The sequence below is a fragment of the Phoenix dactylifera genome, chromosome 11 (assembly GCF_051530095.1).
Source record: "Phoenix dactylifera cultivar Ajwa chromosome 11, Ajwa_hap1_PhDact_Kaust_v1.1, whole genome shotgun sequence".
Lineage (NCBI taxonomy): Eukaryota > Viridiplantae > Streptophyta > Magnoliopsida > Arecales > Arecaceae > Phoenix > Phoenix dactylifera.
The window spans coordinates 25,876,786-25,901,011 of NC_143200.1; the positions used below are offsets into that span (position 1 = coordinate 25,876,786).

The 24,226-nt window shown below is 38.4% G+C and overlaps 1 protein-coding gene across 10 annotated transcripts; it reads left to right on the forward strand.

Annotated features, from left to right (window-relative positions):
- Window positions 1-24,226, forward strand: LOC103702275 (UDP-Glycosyltransferase superfamily protein). 10 transcript variants are annotated; one of them, XR_015971446.2, is made up of 16 exons: window positions 1-249; window positions 3,536-3,607; window positions 3,697-3,790; window positions 3,935-4,077; window positions 4,241-4,311; window positions 7,172-7,253; window positions 9,610-9,711; window positions 9,859-9,914; window positions 12,924-12,958; window positions 18,094-18,313; window positions 20,175-20,396; window positions 20,510-20,554; window positions 20,643-20,682; window positions 21,837-22,102; window positions 22,241-22,279; window positions 22,456-22,568. XR_015971446.2 is itself a non-coding variant. In XM_088707498.2 (16 exons), exons 1-16 carry the CDS (start codon window positions 178-180, stop codon window positions 22,642-22,644), a joined length of 1,554 nt encoding a protein of 517 aa, XP_088563624.2. In that variant the 5' UTR covers window positions 4-177; the 3' UTR covers window positions 22,645-24,221. The 10 variants fall into 10 exon arrangements, 6 of the variants coding, with proteins under 6 accessions (XP_038983924.3, XP_088563624.2, XP_026658475.3 ...); XR_015971445.2 differs by having other exon boundaries at window positions 2-249; window positions 20,495-20,554; XR_015971444.2 differs by lacking the exon at window positions 22,456-22,568 and adding an exon at window positions 22,621-24,226 and having other exon boundaries at window positions 3-249; window positions 20,495-20,554; window positions 20,643-20,701; window positions 21,881-22,102.

A 24,226-nucleotide genomic window follows, 5' to 3' on the forward strand; every position in this document is an offset into this window, starting at 1 on the left:
GATGCCTCCCCAGGATGCGCGGCTAATTGGGTAAGCTAGGCGTGGCCATCGATGGACGTCCGCAGGAAATCCGAGCCTTTGCTCATCGTCTATATATAGCCTCCCCCTCCCGGAAGCCCCAAGACCCACCGCCAAGAGCTCTGGGCGAAGGCAAAAGGGAGAGGAGCCAAGTGCGAGATGGAGGAGAGTCGAAGGCCTCGAGCTGTCTTCATGGCCTTCGGCACCAAAGGAGACGTCTGGCCCATTGCTGTATTCTCTCTATGCCTCTCTCTATCTCTCTCGATTCTTTTGAACATCTTTAATCTCTCTCCTCCATTCTTCTTTGTTACGATATCACCGGATCAAGAAGTCGAGGAAGAAGCTATAAATCGATCAAGAACCCTAGAAATCGATCAAGAACCCTAGAAATTGCAATATCTACTAGGTTCTTGAACAGGGACTCTGGGTAGTTTGAGTTCTAGTTTATTGGGCAGATTAGGGTCTTTCTTTGTCCCTTTTCTTTCCGTTAAGGTTCCGGGTGGAATTCGTGATGGAATCATGGGATTACAAGTGGCGTTAATGCCTTCTGGTTTGAATTCTAATTTGTTGAAAGCATTAAGTTCTATCTCTCTATCTATCTCTTGAGTGGTCTTTATTGTTTCAATTCTAGTTTGTTGAAAGGATTGGGATCCGGGCAGAGTTCTCGGATTCTTGGGAGCAGTCTCTGTTTCAGAAGCTTGACTGGGCCATGGGTTTGCAAGTGGTGCTAATGTCTTCTAGTTTGAATTCTAATTTGCTGGAAAGATTAGTTTCTCTCTCTCTTGGATGATCTTTACTGTTTCAATTCCAGTTTGTTTGAAAATATTAGGTGCTTTTTATTTTTCATTTTTTTAATGACAGGACAGAGTTCTTGGATTGTTGTGTGGTGTCTATGTTAATAACTTATTGCTATAGTTTTAAAACTAGTTGGTTGAAAATATCAGGGTTGAAAAGATCAGCGTTTTCTGTCAGGGTTTCTGGCAGAGTATTCAGGTTCTTTGTTTTAGAATCTTGATAAGATCATGGGGAGCGCAGGTGGTGTTAGTGGTCTTATACTTCAAACTCCAGTTTGTTGAAAATATTGATTTTCCTTTTTCTTCTCCTTTCTTTTAGGGGTTCAGATAGACTTCTCAGATTCTTCTGAGGGCTTTCTGTTTCTCAATCTTGGTTAACCTAGGATTTATTAGTGGTGGCAATGATCTTCTAGTTTGAAGTGCAGTTCTGTTGACAAAAATATGGTTTTCTTTTTCTTTTTCTTTCTGCTAGAGTGTCAAACCTAGTTTATTGGCTGCGCTATTGGAAATAGATTATTAGATTATCTCAATTTTCAAGCATTGCGTGGTGAAAAGGGTTACAATTATTGTTGTTTTGGTTTTGGATAGGACTTTTGGATGCAGGCAAGAACTCTTTGTGCATTCATTGCATTTCTAGTATGGTTCAATAACCTGCAGTTTCATATTTTTAAAAGGCATGATAGAATCAGTGAAGATCATCTGACAAACAGATACTGGAGGATGGACTTCTGTGGTATAATCATGATTATTAAAAAAATGGAGGAGGGCTCTCACTCTTGTCTAAGGAAAAAATACAAAACTCTGTGCTTTATTGATTTCGTCCATCATGTGCCATGTGCTGTTGCGTAACTCTTTATTTGCCAAGATTTTTGCATCGATACATTGAACGTTATATTGAATGAAAAAAAGGCTTAGTATTTGTGACTTTGTATGAGTTGTCAAAACTTGTTTTCAGAACAGGTATTTAAAACAATGGCATTATGCCTTGAAACAATTTCAAAATGAGCTTCCAGCATGTACTAGCTGTTCTGCATGTAAATACAAATAACCAACAAAACTGTCATTGAAATCCATTTCAATGGGCAAGTCTGTGCGTCCTGAAGACAAAGGACACTTCCACTAATTGGCTTCTTTCTCTCTTTGCTGGTGGCTGCCACAAATTATTATTTTTAGTTTACCTAGTGTGCCTATGAATTATTAAGTATTACGGAAACACACCTATTTATTCTAACCCCCCCCCCCCCCCCCCCCCCCAAAAAAAAAAAAAGAAAAACCAATGAACTATTTCATCAGAATGACGTCATGCATAACCCAACATTAAGCTTTAATTCACAGGCTGACATAAGATGCTTCATTTTTGCCATCTGCAGTACTCGTACTTGAAACGTACAATTAAGTACATTGTTCATCTCTGTTGTGTACAAGCAACTAATGATCCTAATTTTAGCTACTGAAAAGAAATCCTCATTGTTTAATGATTTTTTTTTTCAATTTGTAAGTATTGAAGCTTATTTTTTTTTCCCACAAAAGTTTATACATCTCTATAAATCGTCGAGACCTAGTAATCAGAAAAATACAAGTTATATGAGAAAAATTTAATATACTAAATAGTACTAATGTACTATCTTATTTGACAATAAAAACCGGTATAGACAAATGAATATGATACGCAACAATGCATCCACTTATAAGAGCAATCTTTGCATTGTTTGAACAAATCTTGACATCGGACTGGAAGGAGGTTTATACTTTGTACCACACCTTAAATTACTGAAATTGGAACACGCTGACTTATTTTGTTAATTCTACTTTCAGAAGCAATGTTTGCAAAGTTCCATCCAATTATAGTAACTGAAAATAGTTTATAGCTGCACTGGAGTTTAGTGCACTAACATATTTTAATTTTTAAAAGGAGAGAAGAAATACAAATAGATAAGCTATCATTCGCTCAAAAAAGTAGACATAGGTACTCCTCAAAATGGTCATGTAACATGCTCTGATAATTTGACATAGGCCTCATCTCAAGGTTTTAAATATCGTGGGATGGGGTCATCTAACATTTTCTATGGAAGGGGAGATGGGCCTTGGTACATTTTCTGGCTCGTTTGGACACTCAAGATAGTGGGATATCCCACCATCCTATCAGTATGTAAAACGTTGTCTCATCTTCTAAATCATTTTGCTCTACCACTATCAGGAAGGCTAGCTTAGATGCTGGAATCAAGGATTGATGTTTGTGGATTTAGACCTTTACATTTTATTCTGACTTGCCTTTGGAATTCCTATGCATTATATTTTTGTGCTCCAGTGAATTTTACCTCTATATATGAATGACCTGGAATAAAAACATCATTTCTGGCTTTCTAGTTTTTATTGTTCCAATTTTTCTAAGGTGTTATACTGGTTGCTCTATATAATTGATGGACTGATACCCCTAATCTGTTGAGCGATTCCATTTCTATTATAGTTTGTTAGATGATGACCAGCCTATTTCAGGTTTCTTTTCCATTCATACGAATGTAAAATCTGTGTTGGCTTATTGCATGTTTATAGTCTGAAAGTGGAATGCATAGGCTTCTAATCCACAGTCGTTGTAGTAGTTTTGCAGGACATTCTAAATGTTCATTCCCCATTACTTGTATTTGGCAACAAAATTCTGTCTGGATGACCTATTTTCAAACATTTGATCACATTTTATACAGCAATTTGTTATTTTCTCTTAGGCCATTGCTACAGCTTTTGCTTGCGACCAACAATGGTACCACGTGCTGTTTATCACTCATTTGGCTCATCAGGTTTGTGCTTGACGATTGTACTCTCACAGCCCCAATTGTGATCTTGTTGAATGTCCATCTCCTGTGTTTGAATTTATGTTAAATTACAGACTTTAGGTATGCATTTGGAAGCAAAAAATATTACGTATGTTCCAGTTTCCACTCCCCCTGTGCTTGCTGCTCATCAGGATGGGAATATCTCAGGTTAGATCTCCAGGAAGAACCTGATTATCATCTTTTGATACCATTTATAATTGGATACAGTCAATTTTATTACTGGCAGTTGCAGTAAGAAACTTGTTGATAGCACTCTACCAGGGTGGTTTGATGGTGCTTTTCTTTTGTCAGATTCTGACCAAGTGTCCTTTTCTCTACACAAAAAGATTATTCAAAAAGAACACAGGAAAGAATGCTTATCTGCAATTGAAAGAGTTTTTGGAGATTGTCCGAGCACGGAGGGTGATTTTATAGTGATCAATTTCTTTGCTTTGGTATTGGTTAAAAGATTAAAACATGCACCTTTTGCCTTTTTTATTCTCTTTTATTATATATTGGCTTGACATGCTGGTCTGAGTTGAGATGTCTATATTGCTTCTGTTTACTGATGACCATGCAGCTTGTTAATGATTTCATACTACTTGATGTTTGTTCCAGGAAGGATGGAATCTTGCGGAGCTTTTTCAAGTTCAATGTGTTATTGCTGCTCCTTATGTTGTTCCTTACAGGTATAAAGTCTTCTGCTTGTTACTGGCAATGCTTAGTATATGCTTCATGGTAAACAAATGCTGCATGCTTTATGGTACACTTGTATATTCTGCCGCAATCTTTCCACTGTGTGGTAGTGTCTTCTATGATTATTCAGGCATGTTTTAGGTTTTTTACGTTTCTCCTTTCAACTCTATAATTCTGTTAATATAGGAAGAAATGCTTTAGGAATCTGTTTTGCTTACATAATGAGAACTAGTGTCTGGCAAAGTGGCTGGCGTGACATTGATGTGAGAAGAAAGCCCTTTATCATGCCATATTTCTTGTATGGTTCTATGAATAGAAAAAGATTCTGCTTTAATGTGGAGTGCACTGGGAAGGTGTGGGAATTGCTGGTGTTGGGAAAAGAAAGATTTGATATTGTATTAAAAATTCATTTTGGGCTAGATTTGTTACTTTAGGTGCAGAAATCAAGATTAAGATCCTTCAAGGTTAACTTTTAACTACTGGGGCTGGGTCAATGCTTTTGATTGGCCTGAGGATTGCAGAGCTGATTAAAGTCATCCTGGGCGTGAGGCCCGGCTTGAATCGTTTTAGCTTGGGATGGATTTTCGCCATGCACTATAGCATGTACAAATTATCATCCATTCTTGCAGTCTTTAGAGCTGCGTTTTGTACATGCTATCCTTAGTTTGGCTTCTTTGCATTGCATGAACTTAAATAAATTTGTTTTATGCTATATAGCTAGAGACGAATGTTCTCATAAACTTCCTTAATCAGCCCGAACCTTTGTTGCATTTTGCTTGCTACTCATTAGAAGGTGCTGGCTTATTTGTTGTCGTATTGCAAAAAAAGTTTGCTTCTTGGATGGATTATAAGTTTCGTCTCATCATATCATTGGTTCTACATGCATGTTCTCTAATTATTGAATTGATATCATTTTGGCTGAACTCTACTATTTATCATTTCAACTGGTGAACAGTGCACATAATGTTTTTTAACCAATCATCTCTAGATTATCATAAGAATTGTGTCACAATCAGGGTATGCTGAATGGGTATTGAAAGCTATACTGGTCGGCGACCGGACCGGTTCAGCTCGTTCGGTGCTGTCTCGGTACCGGGCCCGTACCGGGAGAGCCCAGCCGGAGCCGGAGTTGGAGAAGAGAAACAGCGAGCGGGGGAGGGAGGAGAGGCCCGGGGGGGGGGGGGGGCGAAGGCCGAGGTCGCGTTCGCTGTTTGGAGATTTTTAAGTGAAGTCGGCAGAGAGTTTGTTGACTTCACTTAAAAATCCCAAAATTAAAGCCGACTTTACTTAAAAATCCCCATTTTTTTTTCTGCGGCCTCCGCTGCCCCCTCGTGGCCCTCCGCAGGCGTCCGTGGCGGTTGCTTCTCCCTCCCGCCCCTGCTCGCTTGCTATTTCTCCTTTTCTTCTTTGGCTCCAGCGCGTACCGGTTTCCACGGCGAAACCGTACCGGTAGGCCACCGGACCGGTTCGCTAAGGGCTAAACCGGCCAGTACGGGCCGGTTCAGCATACTATGGTCACAACAAACCACCTATTATCTTCTTGTAGTCTTCTAAGTGTACTTCTAGACCATATCGGCCGGTTCAGCATACTATGGTCGCAACAAACCACCTATTATCTTCTTGTAGTCTTCTTAGTGTACTTCTAGACCATTGTCGGTGCTGCCTACTGTCTTCACCCATACTTTAATGTGGTCTGGTTTGGTTTTCCCTATTTCATCTTTAATTAAAGGTGCATTCTTATATGGGCTTCGACATATCTTGCAGATGCTCTTAAGGCCTCTTTTGATTTTTCACTTATATTTTGATTTTAGTCTCTTTTGACCTTGTATCTTGTTTATTTGAATCCTAGTTATCATACATATGTTTTGATCATGTTAACTTTGTCCAAAACCTTTACAGAATTGTCCCTGGCTTACTCTCGCAGCTTGATTTCTAGTAGTAGGTCCATCAAACAGACTCCGCTTCTTTTAGAAGGGGATTTGAAATATGTCAGTTTTGTGGATTATAACTATAATATTGAATTGACTCATGAACATATAAAGCACGCATACATCCTTATCAGTGACAATACTGGGTACCTATTGGATATGACTGATACATGTTGCATACTTCCTATAAGCATTGGTTTTAGTTTCAATTGGTAAAAGATATGACATAGATAATTAGATATAATTCAGAATTTCAGATACTTCCCAGGTATGTCCTAGATACTTCCAGTTATGATTTATGTATGAATTTTACCTGTAGTTTCATTCATCTTTAGTTCTTTATATTTTATACTTGTTTTGATGTTGTGTCAACATTAGCCTCTTTCTGAATAAATAAATCAGGAATTCTTGTTTGATCAACATTGATCACAAATTACAACTATAACTGAAGTTTCAGAACTCTTACTAAATTGAGCAAAGTTATAATTTGTAATATACGAAAAGAAAGTTATGTATAGAAATGTTTAATTCTGAGTCCCCACGGCATTTCATATCCTTTTTTTTCAATACATGCCATATCATTGTGTCCATGTTGTATCATGTCCATATATTGCATTTATGTCCAAGCTTATAATGGACAAGTTTGGTGCCAACTATTCTTATAGTGTAATTTATATGGGTTCTATGCAAAAATGTCTTAGTTTTGCTATCATATTCTTAAGTTGAGTCCTCCATTTTATACGTTTTGCATCGTGCTCTAATAGGCCCTCTTAAGTGAGTATTAAAGGTTTTTGCCATTTTTGTTGGTTCCAAAAGGTTGGCATGTTTGAGAGAACTGTCTAACTTTTTTTTTATTCTGAAAGGATTGTTATGTATTGCATTTACGTTTGCCCTTTTGTTTTAACATCTTTCATTTCATCTATAGCGCACCTTCATCATTTGAATGCCAATTCAAGCAAAAACGTCCTCTTCTATACAAGTATTTTCATGAAGCTTCTGCAAACACGGTATGTCATGTCTGTTTTTTTCAATTAGATGTAATTATTTATAGTTTTGTATTCCCTTACTTGGATGTTACAGAAGTATAAGTTCAGTCCTTGTTTTTGTTATCGTTTCTATTGATTTATATCAAAGCCTGTATACTGTAACCTAGTACTTTGTTTTGTTGCTTGGATGTGAACTACTGTAACATGTGTGGATATGGGTTTTATGCCTAATGAAATTTGCCCTAGCAATTTCTCTATATGATATCATAGGCTAAATCATAGCTCGAGACTGTGGTCAAAGATTTGACTATTATTATCATGGGCAATCCAATCCTTTGTAAGTGATCCCATCCCAGTTATTAGACTATATCACCATGCCACAAGTGCTATTAAACCATTCTAAATGAGATTTTTTTGATTGTTGCTAAAATAGGGTTAACTAAACGATCGGTAGCATTAGTTAATAAATATTTATTTTTTGGCAGTTTTATTTAGATCACCGAGTTTCCATCTGATCACTACTTAACTAAAGTCTAGCATGGAAGCGTTGTGCATACACTCCCAAGTCCCAACCATTCCTGATGGTTGGGTGATGCTTTTGTGAAGTTCTCTGTTATTGTTGCTTCTCCCAATGGTATACAATATCAGCCAAACTCAAGAATTTAAATATTCTCGAAATGAGATGGTACCCTTGTTATTGAAACATTCTAGTGCGAAGATGACACTAGGATGGGTGTTGGGTCATGAAAATAGGCAAAACTGGGACTTATTCATTGTCCCAATCAGCATTGACTGGTACCAAGGCAACATTTTGTTTTTTAAATCACAAGAATGTGACAAAGCGGTCATCCCAAATGTTCAGACCAATACGAGTCGATACCAGGCTCGTCCTGATTGCAATTGCAATTTTTTTTATAGAAGGGTGAAGATTCATGTTGGCTAACCTAGAGGGAACTGTGGAAGACAAATCAATCAACAAAAATGCCAAAATTATTTAATACCAAAATTATCTGACTCAATAATGAAAGGAAATATGCCAAAATATTCAACCATATAAATATGGAAATCTGATGAAAATAATGCCAATTCTAATGGAAAATCTATAGGACTTTTGACCAAAAATTATTCACCCCTGCTCCCTCATGGGATGGAAATAAAGATCTTGAAATTCTTGCCTGCAGATATTTTAGATTTTGCATCCATTTATTTAAATAATTATAAGTTTTGACATAGAGGCTATGGAACAAGATTTATTCCTTGTGTTAGTGCCAATTCACTGCAATAGTTGATTGTGCTATGAGACAATAAATTCTAATGAGATCGATATAGCAGATAATCAGGTGAACATCAATTTAATCCATATCCATAGTGCAAGTCACGAAAAACAAAACAAGATTGACTTAAATATCCATATTACATATCAAAATCCCAAAAGTTTGAAAAATAATAATAAAAAACAAAATTGCACCTCAAATTTGCGTATCGGTAAGCTACCGGTATGCACCACCTGTCCAAGAGTCATGTTAAGGGTCAATGCCTTACTATTCCTTGAAAAAATCGACACCACCCTCAGTACCCATATTTCAATCCTCGAGCCAAGTTGATTTGATTGTGATCATATGCTTTCATCCTTTTAAGCTCCAACTATCTTATAGGCTTGTGTAAAGCTCAAAATGATTTTCACTATACTCTTATCTACATATATTATATCTTTTGTTTTTTGGGTTTGATCGTCATTTATGAAGATTCTACTGTATCAAACTGCGATGTGTGGTGGACTCCTCCAAAAATGGCACATTTAAAAGGTAAAGAAGAATGCAAAAAGCCAAAAACAATCACGGAATCATCCAGGGGCTGGGGTTCACAGTCACGTTGAACTCGCGAGGTGGAGAAGCACCCCATAGAGTTTGCATTGTTTAATAGAGAAGATATTCTCTTCAGGAGATGAATGAACTTATGCTTGAAAAATCTGGTGCACTTTAACATAGAAAGTTACTCATTAATGGCATGAACCCAACCATAAAATGGACTGTAGCGAACATTGGTCAACATATGAAAAGTCTTCTCTACCCTATAACAACCTTGTTTCAACTTGGAACTCAGTTGTTATGGTTGCCTATAGGCCTAAACCCTGGTGTGCTGTTGTGCTTTAATATAGTAAATACAATTATCTTCCACAAAACTATTAAATAACTCTTAGATGAATCAGCTAAAATTTGTTCTATTTCTTCTATTGTGTTGCTTCTCTATATTCAGTCAACCATGCAAACCTCATGCTTGGAATATCTTTTTAAGACTCAATCAATTTGTTGTATTAAATTATTGAAAGTGCCAGTTGTTTGCATGAAAGTGAATTCTCAGCTTCACATGTTGATAGGTTTGCTGGAAGGATGTCATGCACTGGATGTGGCCACTCTTCACAGAAGATTGGGGGTCGTGGAGAAGTGATTGTTTGAATCTTAGTCCTATTCTTTTCACAGTGGGTATAACTATGTGGTGACATGTTTTTCTGCTGAATATTTGTTCTTATACATAATTTTTTCATTGTTTAAAGGGATGCATGTCTGGTGGGTTTCGAAAAAGTTTTAAGTTGCTCTTGTAATGATTGCTTTTGTTACAATTGCAGGATCCAGTAACAAATCTCCCTATGTGGCATGCTCGGATACCATCACCATTATTGCTGTAAGATTCACATACTTTTCAACTTTAAGGAGACATCCTCTGAAGACTACATTCTGATTAAAGAAGATATATTCTGAAGACTACATTCTGAATCTCTGATTAAAGAAGATATATTCGGTAATTTGCCTTGTTATGCTCAGAAATTAATCAACTGATTTGGGATGTTAATTTCCTTTAATTAAGATATTATAACCTAAGTTTTAACAATTATTTAATGTTATCATCGAAAAGGGGTTCATTATGATCACTATTATTCCCACCATTTCAGAGGTTAATGTTGAATTTGGTAACTCAGTAATTGTCCAGATTGTTTGCGAAATTCGTCATGCTTAATTCATTTGTTGGGAAGGGAGTAAATGTATTGTCTTTTTCCTGCCGCATTATTCATTCTATGTGTATTTCCTGTTCATTATTTAGTGTCATTAGCTTTTTTTGCTCAAGGAAGTGTTTTGTTGGGAATTTTCTTAGGTACCTAGTAGTGTTAATATTCTTATTGTCATTACGGAGGGGGCTATGTTCTGTTGAAGGTGAATTTCAGGTTTATGAGAGCTGAGAGATGTCGAAATTACGAGTTAACTTCCAGGGCATTGTATTGTTTTTCAATGAGTTCCAATCCTTTTCATTTTAAATTTCCAGTTAGAAGGGAAAAGGAGAAAGTGTTTAAACCTAGATGAAAGAAGATAGAAGGGGAAATAGTGAAACAATTGGGTGATGCATTGATTTTATTTTATTTTTTTAAGTTCCAATTTGCAATGGCTCGATGGAAGAGTTGTTACCTTTAGAGGCAAGGCAACAGTCCAAGGAAATATTATTATTTAAGAATAGGATCATTATTGGGTGCTATAGTTTCCTTGCAGAGTCAAATGCTTTTTATTTTCTTATGGACCCATCAGTCAAAATAATTTTCTACACTACTATATTGTATTGTTATGTACCTACTTTGCTTCTCATGTGAGTTGGGCATGATTGCCATAATGATTCTTTCTACCCCAGTAATGTAAAGAAAATAATTCTAGACAAAGTGAAGATTATTGTCCAAATTAAAGAAAGAAAGCTGATTCCTGCATCATTAATGGAAACATAGTTTTTAGATGGCAAATTTGTCAGGAAATTACTCTTATGAATGATGAATAAAGTAAATGACAAGGACAAGATCCAAAAATTACTAGTTTATATGGAGATCAACATGCAATAATGGTGTTTTTTCTTACTACTTAGCCTCCTTGTCTAATGGACTGAGCCGTTATTTCTTGAAATTAGTTGTTTTGTTAGTGATGAATTTCAAGAGAGATAAAGACTGGGGAAATTACATGGGATATGATAGCTCCAATACATTTCCTTCTACAAAATAGTCTATTGAAGTTTAGGGAAAGGAACAAAAAAATGCTTGTATCATTTTTGTTCATAGGGTTCATATGTAAGAACCATCGAAAAGGAGGGTTCAATTTGGAATATGCATATACGTCATCCATTATATCATCTATTCTATATGTTGGGCTTGTAATAGGGCAGGTTCAAGTTGGGTAGGGTTTGACTTGTGAACCTACCAATCATTTTAAATTGCAATCTGGATTTGACCTGGTAACCTTAAAGTTTGGCTAAACCATTCTGCAAACCTAACTGGATAAATAGGTAGGTTTAGGGTCCGTTTGGGCATGGCTGCGAAAGTCGGGTATAGGGACCAGATCTGTTGGGTCCTGTGTTCAGATGGGGAGAAACAGCGGTGGTGGGGGAGTCAAGGAGGGGGTGGTGTGGGCAGTGGGAGGAAAGAAATATATGGGTTGGATGAGGATTAGGATTTGGCATGGTGTGGCCAGTGTGGTGCGTCGACAGTAGGGGGGTGGTCAAGGGATGTAGAGGAGAGATTAGAGAGAGAGCATGGGAGGTACTATGTTGGAGGCTCTTAGCAGTATATGAGATCAAATGGAAGTCAATGACAGATGTGGAGTGACTAGAGGTGGACAAGAGAAGGTTTTGATTGGGAGAGAAGGGTATCAAGAGCAGGACTGTCACAGATATGCACATATTTAGAGGTGGAGAAGAGAAAATTGGGATTGGGAGAGAAGGGTATCAGGAGAGTAGGACTATGGGAGATATACACACGTATTATATGATGCTTATTGTGGAAAATATCTAATTCAGGTCGACCCAAGGTCCGCCGTACCGGTCCGGATCGGCGTACCGGTGGCCGGCCGGACCGGTACGGTACCGGTCCGGACCACTTTCTTTCCCATCAAAAAAAAAAAAAAAAACCACAGCGAGGCGCTGTGGTTCCCCCCCTCCCCCAAAAAAAAAACACCGTACCGGTGCGAACCGGCCGGTTCGCACCGGTACGAGGCCGGTACGGTCTCCGTACCGGCCGGTTCACAGAAGAAAACCGGAAATACCGGTTTTCATCTGTGTCCGGTACCGGTTAGGGACCGGACCGGTACGTACCGGCCCGTACCGGCCGGTACGGACCGGTACGGCATTCCTTGGGTCGACCTAAACATGGGTATGTTGGTTTATCGAGTTGGGTCAGAGTTTCAAACCAGAATCAGGTTATGTTTAGAACCCAAGTGACAAGCCTGCTCTTTATTTCCCTACAATAAACTTAAGGGATCAATATTCCTCAATATTCAGTAGTCTTAAGTGATTAGAAAGACTAGAGGGAGGATATAATGTCTAGGAACAATTAACTGGTGCATCATTTTAATCTGCTGCTTCAGTCTAGACTTTGGCTAGGGGGTATCAATCTTGCGAAACTTAATATTTGTCCCCCCTTTTTTGTGAATCTGAATTGTAGGTTTTATTCATGGGAGATAAAAGAATCGCCTTACTTTGTAAAACGTCCTGGCATCCTGTTTCTGACAATTAGTTATTCCTCACGTACTGCTGAAAATATCTGCAGATATTTAAAAAGGCGCTCATAGTAATGCTGTTCTTTTCTCGAATCTAATACTTCAGACTAATATCTTCTTTTACATTCATAGTCACTGAAATTTTAAGTATTTATCTTATGCTAAACAGGTATGGGTTCAGTAAGGAAATTGTGGAGTGCCCAGGTATTCCTTTTTTAACTTCATGCAAGATATTGCTCTTTCTTACTAATCTTAGGTGATTGATCTTTGACTATTTGATAGTAAGAAAACAAGACATGGAGTAGTCATGGACACATGATGCTTGAAAGGTCTTTGGATATATTAGCTGAATATATAGTATGATTGCTATTTCCCAATATCTCTAGCTATATCGTTGTTTACAAGTCTTTAGCCTATGGGCGACATTTTGAGTTGGCACTGAAATGGGCTAGAGCTTGTTTTACACAAGGTTGGAGTGAACTTATTGGTGGGTCCTGAACAATAAATTTTATTTTGATTTTTTAAGGATTGATCCTAGGAGATGACTTCTAATTTGATTGTGACAGCAGTTGGGTGGAATACTGTGGGTGCAGAGTATTTATGATGAGTTTATTTTGGTCCATGTGAGACAAATATAAAAGGATTGGGCTATGTTGAAAGCTTAAAAGATTGATTGAGCAAGATAGATTAAGAAAGACTAAAGAAAGAATTTGGAGACAATTTTTCTGTTGTCAGGCCATCTTTACTTTTTGATCAACAATGGCATCAGGTTTGTTTCTCATAAGGAAGTTTGAATGCTTCACTTGCTTTCTGATACTGTAAGGGTACGGATATCATGTTGACTAAGGGTCTGTTTGGATGTTTTGCATCCATGATCGGTGGTTTCCCGCTTGCAGGAGGTTAGAAGGGTGGAAGAGAAGCAATGAAAGGAAACCTTGGAGAAACTTGCTGTTGGCTGCCAGTTGAAGCCCTGAATCCTTATTTTGGAGGAATAATATGATCCACCTGAGAGGAGATTTATATTATCCCTAAAAAGTAAGGGTTACTTATGATTGGTGGTTTTTCCACCCCACTAACTTCCCGTTAAAAAATGTGATTGGCCCATTAAAATCGCGATTCTAGAACAATATAAGTCCTATTCCCCACCAAAAAATGATCTTATCAGGCGATAAGATCTTCTACATCCAAATGACCCCTAAAAAAACAGCTCATGAGTGATATTTTGGAAAAAAAAAGGTAGTTTTTTCCTCAAATAGGTTATATTAGCACCCAATAGTTGCCTGAATCAAGGTTAGTGCAGCAGCAGGGAAGCGCAACTTTATTTTTTTTTACAAAATTTTAGAAGCACCCAAGAAGCATTTTTGCAAAATAATATTCAATTATAATTTATAAACAAACATATTCGTCACAGTTTGGTAATGACATAGGCATGTTTCAATCATGCGGTGAAATCGTTTTGCCAGGATTAACCAGAATTTACTAATAGTTGAATTCAAGGAACTGCACAAAAGTAAGTGGATGCTGACAACTTTCTTTCTTTTTCCCAAGATGTTTCAGATATAGGACACTTTCATAGCCGTATACAGTTTAACAAGACCAATGTGTAGATGGTTGAGTCTTGTTTCTCTTGGTTTATCCTTATAACAAAGTAGGAACAGCTGACTCTTGATTGAAATCATGCTATGTTAATTCGGCTAATAATTTATTTATTTTTGGTTAACTCTGTTACTGTAAGAAATATTTATTCTGGCTATTGATTGACCCCGTACTGGTTTATACTCTGTTTTCCTCTTGCTACTGATGGATGATGATTTTGTTATTTAAGTTTTGGTTCTCTGGCCTTTTTATTTTATATTTTTTCTTGCATGGATTGAAGTACCAGGGCATACAAGCCATTCTATACCATTTTGTCAAGGTACCAATACTGGTAGGCCCCTTGGTATTATCCCATATGGGCACATGGGACAACTCTTAGTTCTGTGCTGGCACCAATTGGTTGGTATGGTACATTGCCATACTGAAACCAGTTTCTTAGAGATTGTTTTCTTGTGTTCTTTTCTATTCATAACTTTTTTTCCTGTGCAATCTAATACAGTTGAATCTGGCTATGTAGTTTTTTTTTGTTCCTCCCTGAACTGTATGTCGTCAAATTTGGTCTCTGTTATTGATGCAGCTCATTTTATACCTTTTGTCTTAGCTGCTTAAACCGGACTTGATTATATTAGCATGGTTAATTAAAATGATCTGCCAGTTCTTTGATCTTTTATTATACGTGGATTTTTTTTCCTGATTAATTTTCAACCTTGATCTTATTAAAGAGCAATTTTCTTCAGTGGCTTGTTTACTGGACAAATTAGTCTGACACTGCTTGTTTCTTTTTGTTATAATCTATCCCCCTATTTTGAAGTATTCTCTTTAAATGTTAAGAGAAATATGAAGTCAGAAGTTTGTTGGACTTCAGCATTTCTTATCATATATGAACAACCACCTTTCAAACTTAGAACTTCAAAATGTCAAGATGGAGCTATGCTGGTTTTAGCATTCTATACAACATCATCATGTATGAGTGAAACTTCAGAAAATCCTGAATAGGGCATTAGTAATGCTATCAGTATTTCATGAATAAAATCTCAAAATAAGAGGTTCCATTCACAAACATGGTGCAAGTTATGGTCGATGTCGAGCCAAATATATCAGGTGTAGCTATAAATCATTATCTATATGGAATAGAGCAGGATCCTTGGATAATTTGAAAGATAGGGTATGTGGAACCTTGTATCTATAAAGGATATGATTCTTAGAAGAAATGACAGGTTAGCCATGTGTAAATGATAAAAGATAGCTGGGACTAGTTGGAAGAAAGATTTTCAGATATGTGACTATCAGTTGAAAGTTAAAACTTTGTTTCTTTCTTATCTGTTGACATGAATGTACCATCTTTGAAGATATGCAATATTACAAAAATACCCTTGGTCATCTCAAAGTTACCGTTAACTAGAGTGTGACACAATCAGTCCATGTATTTTCTTCTTTTCTTTTTTAAAAAAGGATCACGATCCATCTGGATAAATAAAAAATGCTAGAGGAGTGAATTGAATCTTCGACCTTGCTAACAGCCACATGCTCTAATCAACTGAGCTACCCTGTGCACATGCCTTTAAAAACCGGAGATGTGGGGCAGGGAAATGCAAAATGTGAAGATATGGGGCAGGGAAAGGCGTATGTGGTGAGGGAAAATGTGGATGGGTGTATATGCCGCACGAACAGGAACACTGAGTGAGTTGGCAGTATATGATAGAATAGATGCGATCTAATTCAAGAGAATAATAAAATTTTTCTATGAGTAGGTGCTCTTTTCTTGATGGTTATGAGAGTTCAGGAACATCTGTGTGCCTTTATCTTATGAGCTTGTTGTATCTTCTTTAGGTATCTTATTCTTAGAGATCTTCGTAATTTCTATGCTTATCGTATCGTTGTTATTTTCTTGTTAATTTCAATTCATGTGACCAATGTTGTTTCAGCAATTAACCCTTGTTTCTCTCTAAAGGTCTTGTCAAATTCTTGCTCCGATATAGACAGGCAACATGTCTGGAAAAGAAATTGGGAGTCCAGTGCTTATCTCTCTATATGCCTCCACTCTCCTTGTATCTAAAAGATCATCATCCTCTAGTCATTTTTTTGACTAGTTTGTTTTATCCATCCATCCAACCCTCTTCTCCAGGAAAAGGGAATGACACCCTACTCAGCTCTTGTCACACCTCCCTGCCAATCTTTCACCCTGCACCAAAATGAAATTGGTTGCTGGCTGCTATGCAAACTTTGCAGACATTCTAATCGCAGTGTTGGAGAGAATGGTTTTTGCCTTCCACCTGATTTATTTGTTTTAGTTTGATTCCTGATTTGGTCTGTTTGGTTTAAGATGTAATAAATTTGATGTGTGGCAGAAATTAGGAAACATGGACTTTGGTGGTAAGTGAGAAGAAGGCAGTGTACTACAATTCCAAGCTTGCATTGGAATGGTGCAAGTTTGCTGGGCCGGGGCATGTGCAATTTTTTTTTTTTTGATAGAACGGACGAATCACACAACTCTAGTATAAGTACATCCAAAGGAGTCAGAAAATAAAATATCCCAAAAGGGGGGGTGGCAAGGTCACACCACTAGTCCATAACACTTTACTGGAGTGCTCAGCAATAAAAGATGTAACCCAATTAGCAGCTCTTTGGCGCCGTCATAAACATGACTCGTTCGGAAGGTAGTACAATCCCTCGCATGTTGCCGAATGTCCTGCAGCAAGGGGTGTCTTTCCGCAGCTGCGGTCTGCTGCAGATCCATCCAATGACATTAGTCGTGTCACCCTCCTAATGGATAAGATCCACTCGCAAGCAAAGCCTCACGTAGCTGACCCCTGCCCAAGATGCCCTCAACTCGGCTCCAAGGATAGAGGTGTCATAGATCCGACTCCTCCTGCAGCAACGAGGCGAGAATCGGAGCCTCTGATCACAAACTGGCACTGCCTTTGCTGTCACCATCGCTCACACTGCCTTCGAAGTTCACTTTGAGGAAGCTCGAAGGGGCGGACTCCCAAGTGATGAATATCATCCTGGTCGCCGCCGGAGCTGAGGTGGGGTCCCAAGTGTTCCGAGTTATCGAAAGCCCTACAACGGAAGGCGAGTAGGTGACTTCAGCTGCCTGGATGAGGGCTTTCTCCAAGTTGAATCTCGGTGGCTGAGCACTATTCTCGAAGACTCGGCCGTTGGCAAATTTTTTCACCATGCCTTCCAGGTGGCATCCCAAATAACAATTTGCTGATAGTTGTGTCCTTGTAACGAAGAGTGTTCCTTGTGAAAGGATGTGTTCAAGAAAGTTGTAGTTGCAATTGGTCTTTGTTGTTTCTGATTTCCTAGCTTACAAATTTTTATAAGCAATTTACTGGTATGATATTTGTCGATGTTGTTATTCTTTAAGGTGGTGTTGCTTTTGCACATATGGTTTTTTGCAGCATTTGTAGAATGGTCTTGCATACAACCAGGAGTATAGTTTGTCAAATTCTTATAACTAGGATGCAAAGTGATCATTAAATGTTTGCATGGCATAAAATTGCAGCTATTTATGTTGTTCTTCTCTTGAGAATATCTATTTCACTTATGTCCTTGGGGGAACAAAAAGTCGCAAGACGGGCCCCAAATAATGGTGCTTAGTTTGTTAGTTATGGTTCTAGTATCTTTGCACCCCCTCCTCCTTTTTCTTGTGTGATATTTTGCAGTCATCATTTATTATCTCACTGCATTGATTTTTGTGATATTTGGGCAATCAATAATTAACACTAGTCAGTTAGCAGATTACTGGCCATCAAATGCTCATGCTTGTGGTTTTTGGTTTCTACCTATGGAGTGGCAATTTTCATGTACCAAATGCCGGGAGATATTGTCCCCAAATCCTTATACATGTCTGGTTCAAAAGGACAACCTATGCACAGATCATGCTGATCTACAGCATTTTCTCACAAAGACCTCAAGTCCATGTTCACCAATATTTGTAGGGCTTAGTTCTATTGGAAGGTAATTTCATTACCATTACTTACTATTTGGTAATTCGGTTGGAATTTTGTTATATTATGCTCATATTGTTTTAATAATTTTGACATTGAATTTCATATTTTGACCATTCTTTTCGTTTTAATCCTTTTATTGTTTAAGATTGTGCTTTGCAATGAGATCTAGTGCAATCAGTGAAGGTGCCAATGGATTGGAGTTTGACCCTATGTTGATCAAAATCAGAATCTAAACAGATGTGTTCAGACTTCAGAGGCAAACCTGGGTTAGAATCCAAGAAGCTTAGAACCAGAACTAAAGCCAATTTTTGTTGATTAGAGATTCAAATTCACAATTAAGATTTTGCATACTTCTTTGTTTCCATTGAGAATCAGATTTTACATCTTTCTAATGCTCCATCTTTTTCAACTTGTATTAGTTTTATAGGCCAGATAACTTAACATTTTGAAAGCAGATCCTCCAACATCTATCATGACTGACTTATCCAAGATGCTTAGTTAAGTATGGAGCAAAAATTTGGGATGAATCTAGGAAGGAAAAATTTCTATGGGCCTATTTGGATATTCCTGCAGGATGGGGCTGAAAATCCTGCAGGAATCGGGTTCGGCCCACCCAGCACATATCTTCCAAACTATGTGCGTAGATTTTGTCTACTATTATAAAATATGAGGCCTGGCCCAACGCATGTGAACTGAACCTCTTCCAGTCCATTCCAATAGGATGGAAAACAAGACCTAGTGAGGTCATTTTTTTCTCCTTATGCGATTCGGGCTGGCCAACTCTGAAAAAATGCCTTTGAATACTATGAATATGGGCCTGGCTTGGCCTGTATTCTTGTGAATCATATTGGATTGCACAGGATTATTCAAACATGCCCTAAATTGATGAAAATTCTAGTACATTTTGAAGTTCAAAAAAGAAAAAGGTAAACAGTCATTTTAAGATCCAGAATCATCCTACTTTATTGGATTACTGTTATTTTATAATTAACCAATTTCGTTGTTTATTTATCCAATAACATGTTTTAGAGGATATGATTTAAAGAAAAATATGAAAGGGATTTGATCTTTCTTTCCTTTTTGAAATAACACATTCAGTTAAGAACTAGGCTACTGGTCTTTGTTGCCTGATGCTATTTTTGAAATCTTTTAAGGCTGTCTTTGTTGGATCTTTCTAACTGCCTATCCTTGATTTTGCATTATTTTGCACATTATACCTAACCTCCCCCCTTCATAAAAAACAGGGAAAAAAAACCTCAAATGAAATGAGTAGTGCCGCATATTGGAATTTAGTTTCAGGGAATTTATTTTTTGGAATGCAGAATGTCCTCTATCCATTGAGCTCCTTCCATGGTTAATTGGACTTAACCGTAGGAAAGGGTTTGGATTGCCATACTTGGCGATTGGAACAAAAAGATTGTGGATGAGATCCCACACCACCTGTCTGTCGCATTCGTTCCCAACACAAATGAGGAATGATCTGATAAATTGGGGCATCAGACCTCATCCATGCTTCCCCCTCCACCCTACCTTTCTTTGTTACACTTGCCACTGGTGTCGACCTAAACTGCTTCCTTGACAAAGTAGCAATCTCCTAACAAGATCTTATTGCTATGAAATATTACCACGTTGTGGCAGAGAATAAAATGATCACGTATAATTTTGTCCTATTTTGATCCTACCATCTATAATTTTGATTGAAAAAATTGTCAAGAATACCTGCTCGGCATTGGTTTGGACTTGCAAACAATGCATTCAATGATTATGTTTTTGTTTTCCGATATCTTTAGCATGCAATAAGAAGTAATTTCCTTGAAGTTTTTCTTTTCTTCTCTTAAAGCTACTAAGATGAAATTTGTCTTGTGCAGCATGGGTTTCATTAAAAATCCTCATGCATTTCTTATGGTACTCAAAGTAGTTTTGGAGACCACAAATCACAGTTTCATCCTTTTCTCGGCTGGTTATGAGCCATTACATGATGCCATCCAGTTGATTTGTGGTGCCTCATCAAAATCAAATAAGTCATGGAAATTTACTTGCAATGAAGGTGGCATTCTACTTTTCAGTGACCAGCTCTACTGCTTTTCTGGGTAAGCACTTACTAATGTCTCCATGTAAGATGATGTTCTTTGAGGCCTATCTCATTTCTATATAGATTTATAGCTGTTTTGTTGCTTGATATGATCAGTACCATCCCATACAGCTGGCTCTTTCCAAAATGTGCAGCTATAGTGCATCATGGAGGCAGGTGAGGGATGTCAAACACACTTTGCTCATTGTAAAAAGTTTTTCTGGAGTAATGTGTTTCCCTCTAATGCTGCCTCATTTGCCAACAGTGGATCCACTGCTGCAGCACTACGAGCTGGAATCCCTCAGGTCATATTTAAATACATCAGTTATCCCACTATTCCCCTGTGCCCCCCCACCCCCAACACCCCTCCTCTTCCATATTTAGTGGGAATTTTTGTGTAGGAAATTTGATGATGCTGGTATATTACATCTAAATTGACTATCAACTGTGATTCAGGCAATACAAGCAGGTCATTGTATTCGCATGTATGCAACTTTAGATTCATATAATCTATATTGTGTAGGATAGATTAAATATAAGGTTTAAGTTCTGCATCCCAGTGCTGTGCCAGCATGGTGCTGGTATGTTATGCTTTGTTGTGCCATGCCAGTGCTTGGCACACAGTGGTACATGTACCAGCATGCAGCCGTGCCATGTTTTAGTCAAGCGTTGGCACTGTACATTTTGACTGCCACTGCTGGAAGTTGCTTAGTGGATTTTATACCTCCAAACTGATGTGATGTTTAAGGCTAGTTTGGTTCACTAGGTGTTTCAAGCTCACGGAAATAGAAATGATCATCTATCTTAACATGCAATGATATAAGATGCATTTCAACCGTGCGATCATCTGGGGCTTTATCCGGCAGTCAATTACCCTCTATTAGAGGTTCTCCGTTGATGTTTAGTGAGGTGCTTCAGAAGTATTAACATTTGTTTTACACTCGTTTGAGGTGCCAAGTATTGGTGGTATTAGGTGTATGCAGCACTATTATTGAAATTCTTGTTATGATGCAAGATTTAGAGTATATGAATGCATTATTGTGGTGAAGTCCCATGCTCACGTGGTTTGATATGATAATGTGGTAGGGCCTAAACACGTGGCCCTGTTAAGAGTCTGTTGTAACCAAAGTTAATTTCGTTTTCTTGTGGCCAGGCCTTGCACTGGCTGGCTGCTTTGTGTACAGCTGAGGGTAATGTTGTATTTGGCATATTTTACCCCAGCCCATCAGGGTTTTACATCCTTTTGTTTTTCATGTATCTTAACATGTAAAATTATGAAACACAAGCTAGGTAGCAATCTTACTTCAGTTCCTACAGTTGTTTGCTTTTATCTGGCAAAGCATGTTGGTATTATGTAAAAGTGAACTGTATGTTTTATTATTATTTCTATTCCCTGAAAAACTACATGGTTAATGAAACACATTCTAGTGCTTCTAACCAATACGTACTTGTGATGCAGGTTCATACATACATAATGGTTGATGATCTGTTTTGTGCATGCAGATTGTATGCCCCTTCCTATTGGACCAGTTTTACTGGGCAGAGAGGCTCTGCTGGATAGGAGTAGCACCGGAACCATTACGAAAGCATCATCTCGTTCCAGAAAGAGATGCTGCTGCAGACATCGATCAAGCTGCAGCTGCCCTGTCCAGGGCCATAAAACTGGCATTATGTCCTGAGATCAAAGCACAAGCATCGAAGATTGCTGAGAGAATTGCTTCAGAGGTATGCAGGCCAATTTTGCGATACCAAGATACAATAAGAAAGAACTTGGCTTCATTTTTCATTCTTGATGGCCTTTTTTAACTGCAAATGTTTGGATGGAATATCTCATTTGGATTACTATGTTTTTATGATTTCAAGGATGGCATTGGTGAAGCTCTGAGGCTCTTAAAGGAAAAGGTAGTCTTGTCTAAGCAAGCCGAAGTGACTCATCATACGTTATGATATGTGTAGATATGATATGTATTTATTTATATTGTTAATTTAGGCTGTGCTGCGTTATTGGACTGTAGATCCCGTTTCTGTATCATATGGTTTCCTGCCCGACTTAGTTCTTTTGTTTCCCTCTTCTCCAGGTGCCTATTAACCCATAGCCTTTGCAGTTTTGAGTGTTGATATTGTACTGAAAATGGTGATAAACAATTGTTTTGGTACAGATGGTAGAATGAAATGGTTACCTCAGACACAACCCAATAGTGATGCTAACCTTAACATCAGAATGATCTTTTGCATGTTTACAGGCTTATGGAAGTAAAGCAACATAAATACAGACAAGACACTTGTTACTAAGATATTGGTTGCAATGACATATTGAAACATGTGATCACATTTACAAATGATAATATACGAGGTATGACTAGCTCGAAACTTGTGAGGAAGCAGTCTATTGTTTTGTTGAATTGGTATCAGAAAGATCTTTGCATGCTATCTGGCCACCCAGCCTCTGGCCGCTTCCTTTCTAGCGCCCCCACTTCTGCATGAGTTGAAAGTATAATCCGGCATTTCCAAATGGAGCACCATTTTCATCCTGCTTCAGTTTTCATGAAAGGATTCAAGTCTCTCTGCAGAGCTCATGTTTTGCTGAAGGCTTGGTACAATATGCTAACAGACCACATTCCTATTCAAGAAACTGTAGCCTAGACTGAGTTTATTGCGATTTAAGAACAGGTGAAAGGGGGGGATACCCCAAACCACAACTATATTAAATACCATGAAATCATTATACATTTCAATCTGCAATTCTCTGACTCTCTGCAGAGCTTCTCTTTGAAGCGTTCTACTTTCAGAGCTTGTCCTTAATCTTGACTGGGTACGGATCAACTTCCATGTATATTTCAGAGGAACTTTTTTTTTTTTCTTTTGGTAAAAACGACTACTCATTTCATATAGATCGAACGTGAGTACAACCTGCCAGATCACGAGAAAGTAACAAAAATAAAGAAAGAGGAGCGTCTGATGTAGACGTCCATAAAAAATTCTTGGAGTGCCAGGCGACAAAGGAGGCGATCCAGTTTGGTGTTTTGTTCGCCTTCCTGAACACGTGTACGATCTGAAAATTGTCTATCATTTGAGCCATCCTGCGAGTCTTCCTGATAAGGGGATGACCATCACCATACCTGTTTGCCCTCCGGATTCAGTCGATCACCATAGATGAGTCCCCCTCGAGGTGCACCCGTTTGACATCAAGTACATGCCCGACATAGGATATATCCTCCCAGGCTGTCCGCAGCTCTGCTCCGACTACTGTAAGTCTTGGCATGCGCTGCCCTCCTGCAGCAAACATCCTGCCTTGGTGGTCCCTGATTACAAATTCCACCCCTCCATTCACACCGTTTACTGATCTACTGCCGTTGAAGTTTTCTTTGAGATAGCCAAGGGGTGGAGGTACCCAAGCAATAAGGACAAACCGGAGCGCTAAAACAGCGTGAAGAGTACCCGAGATATTCCTAGCCATCCTAAAAAAAACACAGAGGCAGCTGCAATGACCTCCCTCGCATGTAGTAATGCTCTAACCACCACTATCCTCGGAGGCGACCACTTCCCCTCAATCAGACCAACGTTCCTGTCCAACCAAATGTGGTAGAACAGGTACGCTATAGGAATTTCCGCCTCAGCAGAACTAGGGCTCCGCATGGAATCTCTTAGTACATGAGTTAGGTCCTATACCGAACCTACCGAGTCGGATAGTAGGACCAGTGACCTCCGCCATATCTCTCGAGCCCTAAGGCACTGCATCAGAACATGCTCGATGGTCTCCTCGATATCTGTACATGCCTCACAACACTACATATTGGCGCCGCATTAGCAAGCTCATGGTCGGAAGGCAGCCCCAGGCCCCAAGCTCCG

Coding starts and splice junctions, on each gene's coding strand:
- LOC103702275 (XM_008784614.6), top strand. CDS start 178: ATGGAGGAGAGTCGAAGGCCTCGAGCTGTCTTCATGGCCTTCGGCACC. Junction 3,791..3,934: donor TCAGGATGGGAATATCTCAG/GTTAGATCTCCA, acceptor TTCTTTTGTCAG/ATTCTGACCAAGTGTCCTTT. Junction 20,397..20,494: donor CAGCTCTACTGCTTTTCTGG/GTAAGCACTTAC, acceptor TGATATGATCAG/TACCATCCCATACAGCTGGC.